The sequence below is a fragment of the Lonchura striata genome, chromosome 8 (assembly GCF_050655825.1).
Source record: "Lonchura striata isolate lonStrDom1 chromosome 8, ASM5065582v1, whole genome shotgun sequence".
Taxonomy (NCBI): domain Eukaryota; kingdom Metazoa; phylum Chordata; class Aves; order Passeriformes; family Estrildidae; genus Lonchura; species Lonchura striata.
In genome coordinates this window covers 30,021,085-30,033,340 of record NC_140710.1, presented here as the reverse complement: position 1 = coordinate 30,033,340, position 12,256 = coordinate 30,021,085, and the positions used below count along the sequence as shown (strand labels likewise).

General features: G+C 53.8%; 1 protein-coding gene across 20 annotated transcripts in view; it reads left to right on the top strand.

Moving 5' to 3' along the window:
- The first annotated feature begins 477 nt into the window (after positions 1-477).
- RGS8 (regulator of G protein signaling 8) overlaps positions 478-12,256 on the top strand; it is a 31,005-nt gene continuing 19,226 nt past the window's right edge. Inside the window, exons 1-5 of one of the 20 annotated variants that reach the window (XM_085586766.1) lie at positions 732-753; positions 7,258-7,316; positions 8,828-9,365; positions 11,166-11,267; positions 12,175-12,239. In XM_085586766.1, coding sequence (XP_085442892.1) covers positions 9,340-9,365; positions 11,166-11,267; positions 12,175-12,239 — 193 coding nt within the window. In that variant the 5' untranslated portion in view covers positions 732-753; positions 7,258-7,316; positions 8,828-9,339. The other 19 variants (XM_021545791.4, XM_085586760.1, XM_085586765.1 and 16 more) reach the window with 19 other exon arrangements.

The following is a 12,256-nucleotide window of genomic DNA, read 5'->3' as shown; positions in this document are numbered from 1 at the left end:
CCTGTCCCTTCCCTGACTCTTTCCTGTCCCTTTCCTGTCCCTTCCCTGACTCTTTCCCATCCTGTCCCTTCCCTTTTCCCCATCCCTTTCCTCTCCCTTTCCTGTCCCTTCCCTGGTTCTTTCCCGTCCCTTTCCTGTCCCTTCCCTCTTTCCCGTCCCTTTCCTGTCCCTTCCCTCTTTCCCGTCCCTTTCCTCTGCTTTTCCTGTCCCTTCCCTGACTCTTTCCCATCCCTTTCCTGTCCCTTCCCTGACTCTTTCCCGTCCCTTCACCGACTCTTTCCCGTCAGTTCCCTGTCCCTTTCCCGTCCCTTTCCCGACTCTTTCCCATCCCTTTCCTGTCCCTTCCCTGACTCTTTCCCGTCCCTTCCCTGACTCTTTCCCGTCCCTTCCCTGTCCCTTTCCCGTCCCTTTCCCGGTGCCCGGGCCAGCCGCGGATGCTGCCCATTCCCCCAGGGCAGCAGCCAGCCCCGGCAGTGATGAGAGCCGGGCAGGCAGTGCCACCCCAGCCCAGCCCCTGCTCCGTGTGAGTGTGTGTGCATCTGCCACAGCTCTCCCTTCTCCCCCTTCCCTCTCCTTCCAGAGCTCCCGTTCCTCCCGCGGGGGAAGGAAGGGGCACGGTGCTGCTGCTCTGGAGGAGAGAACCGAGCCCGGGACAGTCCCACACCCGCCCCGATGCTCCGGGACCCCGCAGCTCCTCAGGGCCCCAACCAGCCATGGCCATCAAGCACCAAAAGCCACGTAGCTGCAGCACAGGTAAGAGCCAGGGCGGTGATGAAAGGCCTTCCCTGCGGGAGGAGGGAATGCGACTTTTTCCTGCCCCATTTTCCTGCGGGGAAGGGCGACTCTGCAAAGTGGGAGGGGAAGGGTGATGCTCGGATGTCACCCCATTAATGGCACTGCGGTGCTGCTCCCCCTGCTTTAATCTTCCCGTGGCGTCTTGTGAATGGTCAAAGGGACACAGGCAGGGCTGGTAATTAGTCAGCAGGCGGGGAAAGAGCAGCTTTTCTTCGGCTCAGCCCAGCCCGGGCTGGGGAGGAGCGGGGCTGCTTCTGGGGCGATCTCCGTTGCGATGGGATTAGCGCTGGGCCTTTGATGCTGGGAGAAAACACCGGCCTGTGCTTGTGCCTGCACCTCGGAGATCTTCCCCATCTCGGCATCTCCCCCCAGCCCTGCTTTGCTGCTGCGGTGGTTTTTTAAAATGGTGGATTGCGTTTGCTTTGAATATTTGGGTGTCTGTGACATTGTGACTGAGCGCTGGGGCCGAGCTGGTTAAAAACGAGACCAATTGGAGCGAAACGATTCCGTGCTGGAGAGGAGAGAGCTGCGCTGAGCTGAGGCTGGAGCAAAAACTTGCACATAGCAGAGGCATGTGCTCTCTTTGGGGAAGAAGAAGCTGGTCTGGGGGGTTTATGTTCCTCCTGCCGTGACTCTGGGGCTGCTCCGACACCCCCACAGCGGTGAGGGTCAGCGGTGAGGGTTCTCCCATGGGTGGGGGAAATAAACTGGTTATTTGGCACAGCTGACAAATACAAGGGGCCCGTTGTGCTGGCATCTTCTCGGCTGCTGTGCCCCATCCCAGCGGAATGCGGTCGAATTCCAGCTGGGGAGTCCACAGGTTGCAAAATGAGCGGGCTGAGCTCCCTGTGCCCTGCTGAGCTGCCCTTCTCTCATCTCCCATCCCTGCAGCCCCCAGAGCAGCGCTGGGACCAGCCTGGCCCGTCCCCCCGTTCCCCTGTCCCCTGCCATGTGGCTCTGGGGACATTGCCCATCTGGGCTTTGGCATCTCTCTCCAGCCTGGCAGGGCACGGGCACTGCTGGCAGCCACTCTCCCGAGGAGAAACTGCTGCTGGGTGCATCAGGCATTTTTATGAAAGAGCCACCGTCTGCTGGAGGAAGAGGACGAGCTCATCTCGCTCACCTCATTTATATTTTAGCTCAGGCTACAGCAGCAGCCTCCAGAGATGGATGAAAGAGAAATCCCAGCTCACCCCGGTGTTTAAAGTTAAGCACATGCCCAGGTGTTTTGCTGTGCTGGAGTGACCTCCCCGTGGCACAGCTGCGCATCCCCGGAGCGTGAATGGCCCCGGGAAATCCTCGCTCTGGGACCTGGGTGCCCCGCAGGCCCCAGGCTTTGGAAGAACGGCGATAAGAGCAGGGCAGAAGCAGACCTTGTCCATCATAAATGGCTTTGGGGCTGCAACCCCGAATTTTTAACACTCAATAAACAGCTCGTTTGCAGTAGTCAGCTCACGGAATGCAGGCTGCTTGCGAGCATCTCGGATGATCTCCCGGCAGAAAATTAACCTTATCTGTCTCCCTGACCTGTGCTGAGCATCAGATCTCAACCAAACCCTGCGAGGGAGCGGGCAATCCGTGGCAGGGGATCTTTGTGGAGCTCTGTCTGCCGGGGTGGGTCTGTCCCGGCTTCCCAGCCGCGCTCAGAGCTGCGTTCCAGCCGCTGCCATATTGACAGCAGAGCGATGCCGAGAGCTGGGAGGGCTCCAAGGCTGCACAGAGCGGCTCTGTGTCAGCTCCGATCCCTTCTGCCTCCCTGCTCCGCGCTCAGCATCCTCCCCAGCTCCCTTCCGCGGAGCTGCTCCTGGGCACGCCAGCGCCTTTCCTCGGGGAACAATTACGAAATTGTCATAAAGTGCTTTAAAGGGGAAATTCTTCCCTTTGATTCCTGCCTGCCCTTCTCAGCCTGGAGCTTCCTGCCCTGCTTTGCTGTTGGTTTTGTGTCCTGCCTGCCCGGAGGAGCTGGGGAGGGAGCAGGGGAAGCATCTGTTCTGCTGCAGCAACCACCGAGCCCAGGAGCCACGAGCATGGCCAGGAGACACTTTTGTCATTGACACAGGGGACAATTTAAATAGCTGCCATGCTCTCGAGCTAAGCCACAGACACATCTGCGGATCTCACTTTATGTAACTCGTTTTTATTTTTACTTTTGGACGTATGCTTTCATTTTCAAGGGGAATTTGGCTCAGTGGGTGTCTCCCATCTCCTGCCCTGCCTTGTAGAGCATATGTGAGGTGCCTGCTTGGTTTCCTCATCTGTCCCTGAAACTCTGGCTCTCCTTGTTTCACCTTTTAGGATTTCCACCCTGCCAGGCCTGACGTGGAGAATGACTGGAGGTTTAAGATGAATAGAAAAATCAATTCCTTAAAAACATTCATCTGTGGACATTTCCTGCTCTCCACATTACCTTTTTTTTTTTTTAAGAACAGGTTCTATTTGCAATTAAGATAAGTATGTGGTTTGTTTTGTAGTTTAGCAAGTGATCTACACCAATCATAATTCCTTCCTTCCAAGGCAGACACCTTGTGCTTTCAGACAAGACAGCAGGGCAGCCTGGCACAGTGAGCAGAGTCGGATGCAAGTTCCAAGAATTGCAAATGGTGGTGGAGAAGAGCAATCTCTGGAGAGTGATTAATTAATTAGTAATCTGAATTCCCTTGGGGTTGGGCCCATATCAGTGCCACTCTGGAGTCTGGATAAATTTGGAATGGCTATGAAGGAGAGCAAATGACATTTTGCTCCTTTCAGTAGTCCAGCAAAAGCCCAAATCCCCCCTGGGTTACAACAGTGTGGCCACAGGTTTGTGGCTGAGCCTAAGGCAGCTCACCTGAATTCCCAGAGCCTGGACTAGTGTGGGAGACAGCCAACCCCCTGTGATTGACATTTTGCAGCCACAGAGCCCACACAAAATCCCAGAAGGGTCTGGACTGGAAGGAACCTTAATGCTCATCTAGTTCCAGCCTCCTGCCATGGGCAGGGGAACCTTCTTGTGGCTGCTGAGTGTCCTCTGAGATCTCAGAGGCAGCAGGGTCTCAGGAAAACACACCAGGGAATGACTTCACCTACAGGGATGTAACTGCCCAGCACCACAGCAAAGTGAAGGAGTGCTTTTTTTGGCAGGAGGGGAAATCCTCTTGGACCAAGAGGTTGTGAAAGCTTGAACGAAGCCCTTGGAGCACAGCAGCAGCCAGGAGAGAGGCTGCCAAGGACCCAAGAAAAATCACGAAGTAAAAGCAACTGAAGCTGGTGGAGCTGTTTGGTCTGGATGAGGTTTTTTGGATAAAACCCATTTCAGTAATCAAAACTCCTGCAATAGGCAGGGAGGCATTGAAAATAAAAAAGACCCTGGAGAGGGAGATCAATGTGTAGGGAAGAGGCTGCAAATCCCCCTCTGCCCTTCCACGGTGGCAGCCAACACTCCCAACGCTGCTCGTGTTCACTGCAGGCGTGGTTGCTGCTGCCAGGTTAGGAGGAAATTGCTCTAGAGTCATTTTTGGAGAGATTTAAATTTTTGGATGGGATTGAAGCCTAATATCAAAATGAGTTATTTTATTAAAAGCATTTAAATAGAAACTAAAGAGTGGTCAGAAGCAGGGGGGGCTGTTTTAGAAGGAATTTACTATAAACCTACTGCACAGAGGCTTTCTAAAATATTACCCTGTAAAAACCCCATAATTCTCTTTATCTGCAATTTAATTACATTTCCCGTAGTGCCTGTGTCAGAACAATTCACTTATTCTTGCTCCCTATTAACTCACACCTGCCTCAGGAAACTAGAAGGAAAAATTGTTGGCAATCAAAGTAATTTGGGTGTTATTCAGGATCTCACTGAGCTCACAAAAAGGGTCTAATGAGGTACTGGAGAAGTAGGAATTGAGGTTCTCATGGCTGTGAGATGGCAATATCTAAAAATATATATTTATATAAATATATAAAACAGATATATATTTATATAAATACATAAAACAGATATTTATATAAAGAGATTACATGTATTCATATATTTATAATTATATTTATATACATATACAAATATATGAATTATGTAAATAACTATAAGTTATTTATATACATTATATAAAATAAATAAATACATATATGATATTTTTATATAAAAATATATAAAAGCAGAAGGAGAAGTGGGAGCACTCTCATGATCTGGGGATTTGTCCCACCCAGTGTTGGTGGACCAGAGCCTGATCTTTTTGGGACTGCAGCAAAGTCTCAGAGAATCTGAATAATGGAGCAGAATCACCCCGAGCTGTGTGGATTGAACATTTTAGTGGCCTCCTCCAGCCCACAAAGTGTGTGTGGGTGAGCTGAGGGATGTCCTGGGTCTGTTATGAAAACCTTGCAGTGCCCAGAGGGAGCCTAGAGGCATGGAAATGATGTATTAAACCAAACACAACACGTTAGAAGTTAAATTTGGCTTAGGTTTTGGGGCAAGGGCTGCAGCTGACTGTTATTTAACTTGGACAAACCAGCCTGTGGTAAGAGAGGCAGAGGATGAACCTCAACCTTTGACTGTGCTTTAGAGATTTCACTGGCCAGGGCATTTTTGCAATGCTTGTCCTCTGATAACTGGGATGTGATTAATCCCAGCCAGGACAACCTGGGTTTTGCCAGGGAGGATGAGAACAAGGCAAACATCTCCATGCCAGCCAGGCTGTGCAGGAGGGGATCCAGGCTGGTGGAGAGCTGGATCTTTGCTGCACTGCTGCCAATCCCTGTGCTTTTCTAGGAGGTTTTGCAGGACTCTGCCTCTCCCCAGGGATGGGGCCTGGTGATAATGTGCTATCTCAAGGCATGTTTCCTGCTCATAGCACCAGGGTGCCAGGGCCAGCAGTGTTTTAGCAGACAGGAAGGTGACTACAAGTTTCCAGGGAAAAGGCAATGACTTGTTAAACTGCAGAGGACTTTTTTTATTATGAATTCTTTTTATTATCAGTTCTTCTTCTTTCTGGTTTTCTGTTTGTTTTAGTCAATCAGCTTTGTCAGGATCAAAAAAAAAAAAAAAAAAAAAGCAATGGAGATCCCATGGCTTGAGCTCTCAGCGAGGCTGTGACCCCCATCAGTGCCTGTGTGGCACGGGGTGTAGTCACTGCTGGCTGTGCTGAGCCCACAGCTGGGGGGATGCTGGTGCCATGGGTGAGGTTGTTGTTACAGTCACCGTGGTGCCCTGGCCATCCCACACAAGTTCTCTGGTGGGTGCAGGAGGAAAAAAGGGGGATAGCAGCCCATCCTCTGGGGTGAGAGCACCGAGGGAGCCTGCGGGCATGTCCAGCCCCAGGTGGGTTCAGGCTGTCTGCCACACCACTGGGTGCATCGCTCCCGTGCCCAGCAACGAGACCCTCCTTTGCTTTGCGCCAAAATCTCCCTGCTGACACCCGAGCTCTTCAGTGAAACTCCCCCATCCCTCCTGTCTGTGGCAAATGAGCGATCTGGGGGCAGCAACCCTCCCTAAAGCCCCGGGGAGCCGCTCGCAGCCGGGCGGGCGGGTGCTTTATTCTGGCAGCCTTGGGCAGCCCCGCCCGTGCGCCGCGGTGCCCCGGGGCTCGGGGGAGCGGCTGCGCTGCTGCTGCCAGGTGGGTGAGCCTGGGGTGAGCTGGGATGCGCTGGGAGGTGCTGGGGTGAGCTGGGAGGCGCTGGGATGCGCTGGGATGAGCTGGGATGCACTGGGGTGAGCTGGGATGCGCTGGGGTGAGCTGGGAGGCGCTGGGAAGCGCTGGGATGCACTGGGGTGAGCTGGGATGCGCTGGGGTGAGCTGGGAGGCGCTGGGAAGCGCTGGGATGCACTGGGGTGAGCTGGGATGCGCTGGGGTGAGCTGGGAGGCGCTGGGAAGCGCTGGGATGCGCTGGGATGAGCTGGGATGCGCTGGGGTGAGCTGGGAGGCGCTGGGAAGCGCTGGGATGCGCTGGGATGAGCTGGGATGCGCTGGGGTGAGCTGGGAGGCGCTGGGAAGCGCTGGGATGCGCTGGGATGAGCTGGGATGCGCTGGGGTGAGCTGGGAGGCGCTGGGATGCGCTGGGGTGAGCTGGGAGGCGCTGGGATGAGCTGGGATGCGCTGGGATGCGCTGGGATGCGCTGGGCTCCTGAGCAGAGCCGGCGCTGAGCGCTCGGAGCCGGCTGCGCAGCCGGGCTGGGGCTGATGAGAGAGCGGCTCTGAGCTGCGCTGCTGCGCCCGCGGAGAGCTGGGCACGGAGGGTGCGGAGCTGAGCACGGAGGGTGCGGAGCTGGGCAGGGAGGGTGCGGAGCTGGGCACGGAGGGTGCGGAGCTGGGCACGGAGGGTGCGGAGCTGGGCACAGAGGGTGCGGAGCTGGGCACGGAGGGTGCGGAGCTGAGCACGGGGGGTGCGGAGCTGGGCACGGAGGGTGCGGAGCTGGGCAGGGAGGGTGCGGAGCTGAGCTGTCAGCCCGAGCAGGGGCTGGCTCTGAAGAAGCCCGCTCTGCTCTCTACCCAGAGCCTCTCTGACCACGCTGTCGGCACAGACCCACCGGCAGAGAGGACAGCTCAAAGGCAGTGAGTATCTTTCTCTCGGTGTCTGTCTGTCTGCAGTGCCTCCGTGCTCTTTTTTTTTTTTTTTTTTTTTTTTTTTTTTTTTTTTATCCTGGCTTTCTCTGTATGTGAATGGATGGTCTTAATCTCCTGAAGCCCCTGAGAGATCTCATGGTTTGCTGTTCTGTTTATTTGTTTGGTTGGTTTTTTAACCTTTGTGCTGCTGTTTTTTTTTTTCTTTTGTATTGGGATGGCTTCTTTATCTCTGCCCAGGTGGTTTGATAACCTGAATGCCCTAATCACACCCCTCCCTTCCTGTCTGTCAAGGAGAAACCCCCAAAACTCATCCATGATGAGGCTGGTAGTTCTCCTTGACCAGGTTCCTTCCATGGGAGGGGAAGGCAGGATGAAGGGTGGAGCAGGGGAGGCAAAACCTCTCGCCAAGACCTTTATTGCAATTTGCCAGACACGACAGATTACATTTTAAAGTCAAAACTGACTGGATTTATTTGCAAACAGAGGCAACATCCACGGGTATCCACGAGCAGCAGGATTGCCTCCACGGGGTCCCAGCACCCCTGAAGTCAGACAGACTTTGGGATCTCAGGGAAGCTGGGTGCTGCTCAGCGGTGCAGGTGCCTGCTGTGGGGGCTGAGTGGGTGGCAGTGGGGGTGAGCTGAAGGCTCCTTCATAACAGTACCCCAAAATTCGGGCTGCTGGAGGAGGCTGCAAAGGAGAGAGGGCAGATGGCTCTGCTGCCAGCTCGGAGCAGCAGTGGGAAAGAGAAGCAGGAGCTGCTGCACTCTAGGAAGTCATGTGCTGTGGCCCCACATGGGGGTGAGGCTGTTAATGAGGAAATTTAGAGGGGCTTAAGGAATTACAAGGATTGATTTCAGTCAGAGAAGCAGCCGGTCGGGGCGAGGATTAAGGAAATGCACTCACTGGCAATGCAGTGCAATCCTGGCTCCATTAATTTAGTGGGGAAGAGGCTTTGTGCGTTTTTAATGTAATCAGGTTTTAAGAGGGATGGTGCACTGGGCAGCCCAAGCTCCAGGGTCTCCCCAGGCCCCACCAGAGCAGGGTCCTGGCTCCTTGAACACCCTCTCAGCTCTCATCAGCTCCTCGGGCTCCTCCTCGGTTGGTCCCAGTGACACCATGACATGGAGGGTACCTGGAGCTTGGCAAACCAGAACCCTTTGCCTTGGCTCATTGTAGAGTCCTGTTTTCTGTCCCCTGGCTCTTCTGCCTGCTGAATCTCACCTTCACTCTCTGTTGATGTGAGAGTCATCAACCAGTTGATCCCCAGTGTGCCAAGGCTCACAAGGAACCCACATCTCCAGTCTCCCTCTCTCTCCTTCTCTCCTTCCCTCCCCTTTTGCAGGCTGTGCATCTCCTTGGTGGCTCCCCTCAGGCTCCCACCACCCCAGCGAGGCCCTGCTTGCTTTGAGTCATTTTTGTGTGAGTGCTTGAGCCCGTGCTGGTGAAAGGAGCAGCACCTGCAGCTGCGTGAGGTCCTCCTGTTGTTCTGTTTGCAGCGCCAGCTTTTCCCTGATGCCTGGCCAGTAACATCAGCCATGACCTGGAGGGACAGGCACAAGAGGTAGTTTGGTCTTCTTGGTGAGGTCAGCCCAGAGCTCTGCCCCTCGAGGAGAGACCTTCGGAGGTGCTGAAGGATGAGTGGGATAATGCCAACTCCTGCTGCTCCCCGGTGAGCTGGGACACCAAACTCAAACCGTTTTAGACCTGAAGCTGGACTTTATCTGCAGTCCTGGTCTTAGAAGGAAATGCTGTCTCTCCTCTGTGGCCATCCCTCAACTCTCAACGTCTTCCATTGAACAATTGACTTTCCACTTTAGGAGGCAAGGATCAAATGGGTTGAGGACAACTGGCCCTTCTTGGCTGTGGCAAAGAGGATCCTTTGGTGCATTTTTAAGTGCCAGGACATGAAAGAGTAAATCCCTTCTTCCTGCACTCCTGCCTCCTGCAAGCAGCCCTGACTGTGGTCCAAGCCAGCCAGTTAAAGGGTTAACCGTAGCTGGATGCCTGCATGGCTGCCTTACTGATCCCACGGAGGTAACTGGAAAGAACACGGTGCATCCCCCAACCCTGCCACCCTGTCACTGTCTGCCTCGTCCAGCAAGCCCTTCTGCCCACTGCAGTGTCCCTTCCTGCCCTTCCCTTGCCTCTCCACCTCCTGCAGACCCAATTTATTTCCCCCTTTCTCTCCCCTGTGCCCTGTCTGGGAAGTCCTCACCAAGAGAAGTGTGTTCCATGAGGAAGCAGCTCCCTGCCTTGCCCTCTCTGCTCTGATTCCCTGCTGCAGTCCCTTGATCTCAGGCATCACAGGGGAATGTGAGCAGCGCTGCGGTGATGCCTGTCACACCTCTTGCTGGGAAATTCGTGAGCAAACAGAGCAGGGCACAGCAAGGTGGGGGGGTAGGAGGCATCTGCAGAGGTACCAGGAGGATCCTGTAGTGGGTTTGGTGTCCACTGGTGCACAGCTGGGAACGTGGCACTCCCTGTGCTCTCATCTGGAGTTCATGCAGTGCCCACGGCCGTGGGGCCGTAGTTGGAGGCTGTGCAACAATTCCTGTGACTGAGGAGTTCCTGGGTTTTGTGCTTGTTAAACGCCGTGAGCTGCCTGTGCTGCACCAGGGAGACACTCGGTGCATTTAATTAACATTTAATTTGCTTTAAGATTACATTAAAATGTGCAATAATAGAAGCTCTCTGAAGGGCGGGAGGAGAAGGGGGAAACAGGCACGCTACAGATTGGCTCAGGCACTGGTGCTGAAGTGTTCTGCAAGAATTACAGATGGAAGGGGGAAAAACGCTGTACTTGTGCAGCCATGGAAAGTATTGGGCATCTGGCTGGGAGCAGGGCTTGGAGAAGGGCTTCCAACAGCTCCAAAGTAGGTCCAGCAGCTGGGAAGTGGAGATGGGGTCGCTGAGTGCTGCTCCCATGGTCCAGAGGAGAAAATGGCCCAGTTTGATGTCCCGGAAATCTCCAAGAGGAGACACCCCAGGGCTGGAGAGGCAGGTCACAGAGCCCATGCAAACCCATGAAGCAGCCCCACATGTTTTTGGGGAGATGGTGATGCCAGGCCCGTGCAATGCATGCGTGTGCTCCCTTTCCTTGTCCCTCTGTGCCTGCCCAGCCCGGGTTATGTAATGAAGGATGCTGCGGCTGCTGTCCCGGGAAGGAGCTGGGCAAGGACACCAGGGGCTGGCATGGGATCGAAGGCTCTAGGGCTGGGCTGAAATTTAGAGGAAAAAAAGCTATAAAGCCATTTTCTGCCTGGGTAAGCGTGTCAGGAAACAGGCAGTTTGATCCTGCTTATGTAATCCTGAGTCTAAAGAAGCCGCTCGGGATTGATCCTGGCTGGGAACGATTGGTGCTGCAGCACAGGCTCACCTTGCAGGTGCCTTATTACCCCTCTCCTTCCTCCAGCCCTCTCCTGCCCTCCACCTCTGGTATTTGTTTTGTTTCTGGTGCTGCTGGAACGTGGTGACCGATTTCTTGTACTGCTGCCCATTGCTCTCCTCCCACACCTGACCAGAGCAGGACTTTTCAAGAAACCATCCCAAAGCTCAGCCTTTCAAAGGCTTTCTGCCAGCTAAGGCAGCTGAATGCCTGGCGTGAGTGATCCTTCAGCTGCTCTGGTGCTGTGTTCACCCTTAACATCAGCCTGGAGATGTCCCAGGGTCCCTCTCACACATGAGGGAACCAAGGACACAGATCTGGCACAAAGCCGCTGAGGTTTTTATTTTTGGGTTTGTTCTTTTTCTTTTGCCAAGCTGGCTAGACTTTATAATCATCCTGTTCTTTGGTTTTCCCCTGCTAACACCCCTGCTTCCCCACCTTGACCACAGGAACAGAGGGATGAGGACTCGCCTGGGCTGCCTGTCTCACAAATCAGACTCATATAATGATTTCACAGCTATTCTTCCGGACAAGCCCAACCGGGCTTTGAAGTGAGTATAGCTGCAGCATCCCACCCCAACCCCACTGCTGCCCTTCCCTTTCCCCCCCATCCACCACCCCCCTCCAGTATTGTCTTCCTTTTGTTGTACTTTGTGTGAGCTGAGACTGCTTCCACCAGGAAAACAAAGCGGCACTGATCCAGCAGGAGCAGCCTCAGGAAATTCCTGGAACTTTGGCACGAGCTCTGCCATGAGACAGGACATACTCACAGTCCCCACTGCTGCGTGTGGGACACGTCTGCACCTATTTGGGGATGTCATTTACACCTCTGTCATCACAGATCAAAGCCTGAGCAGTTTGCTTGGTGCAAGAGGTGACCAGAAATTTCAGGTCATCTTCAGCTCAGCCTTGTATTTAACGCTGCCAAAATTCGGGTGGTGGTTTGCAAAATGCTGGAGGGAGATGCTTCAAACCCTCCAGAGCCCTGATTTGAGAAGTGTGGGATGGGACTCATCTGATCACAAGTCCCTGCTTACACCTGAGATAAGATTTGTCCTTCCCCTGAAAGGCAAGCAAGAGAAATAAACACTTCTACAGGCTGAGTTTCATTTCGCCTGACTTTTGGCTTTTACAATGTAAATGTCTGCATCTGAGCTTGTTTCCCGGGCCTCTGCTTAGAGTCAATGAGGAAAAATTGGTGCCTTTTTGGGTATGATTCATCTGGCCTATTTTACCTGCCTGCCTGGGGACGTGAGCTGAGCAGAGTCCCTGCGGCTCCCTTGGTATCTCTTCACTGATTCTAAAGGAAGCCCAGGGTCACTTGGCTCAGTTCTACACCCTACACCTCCAAAATCAGGTGAGAGGAATTCCAGCCTTCCTCGGTGTCCTCACCAAACAGCTCCAGAGGGGATGAGCAGCTGTGGGTTGTCCATAACTTCCCCCTTCCTTTCCTTACAGAAGACTGTCAACAGAAGAAGCTACAAGATGGGCAGACTCTTTTGATGTCCTTTTGTCCCATAAATGTGAGTAGAGATCAAAT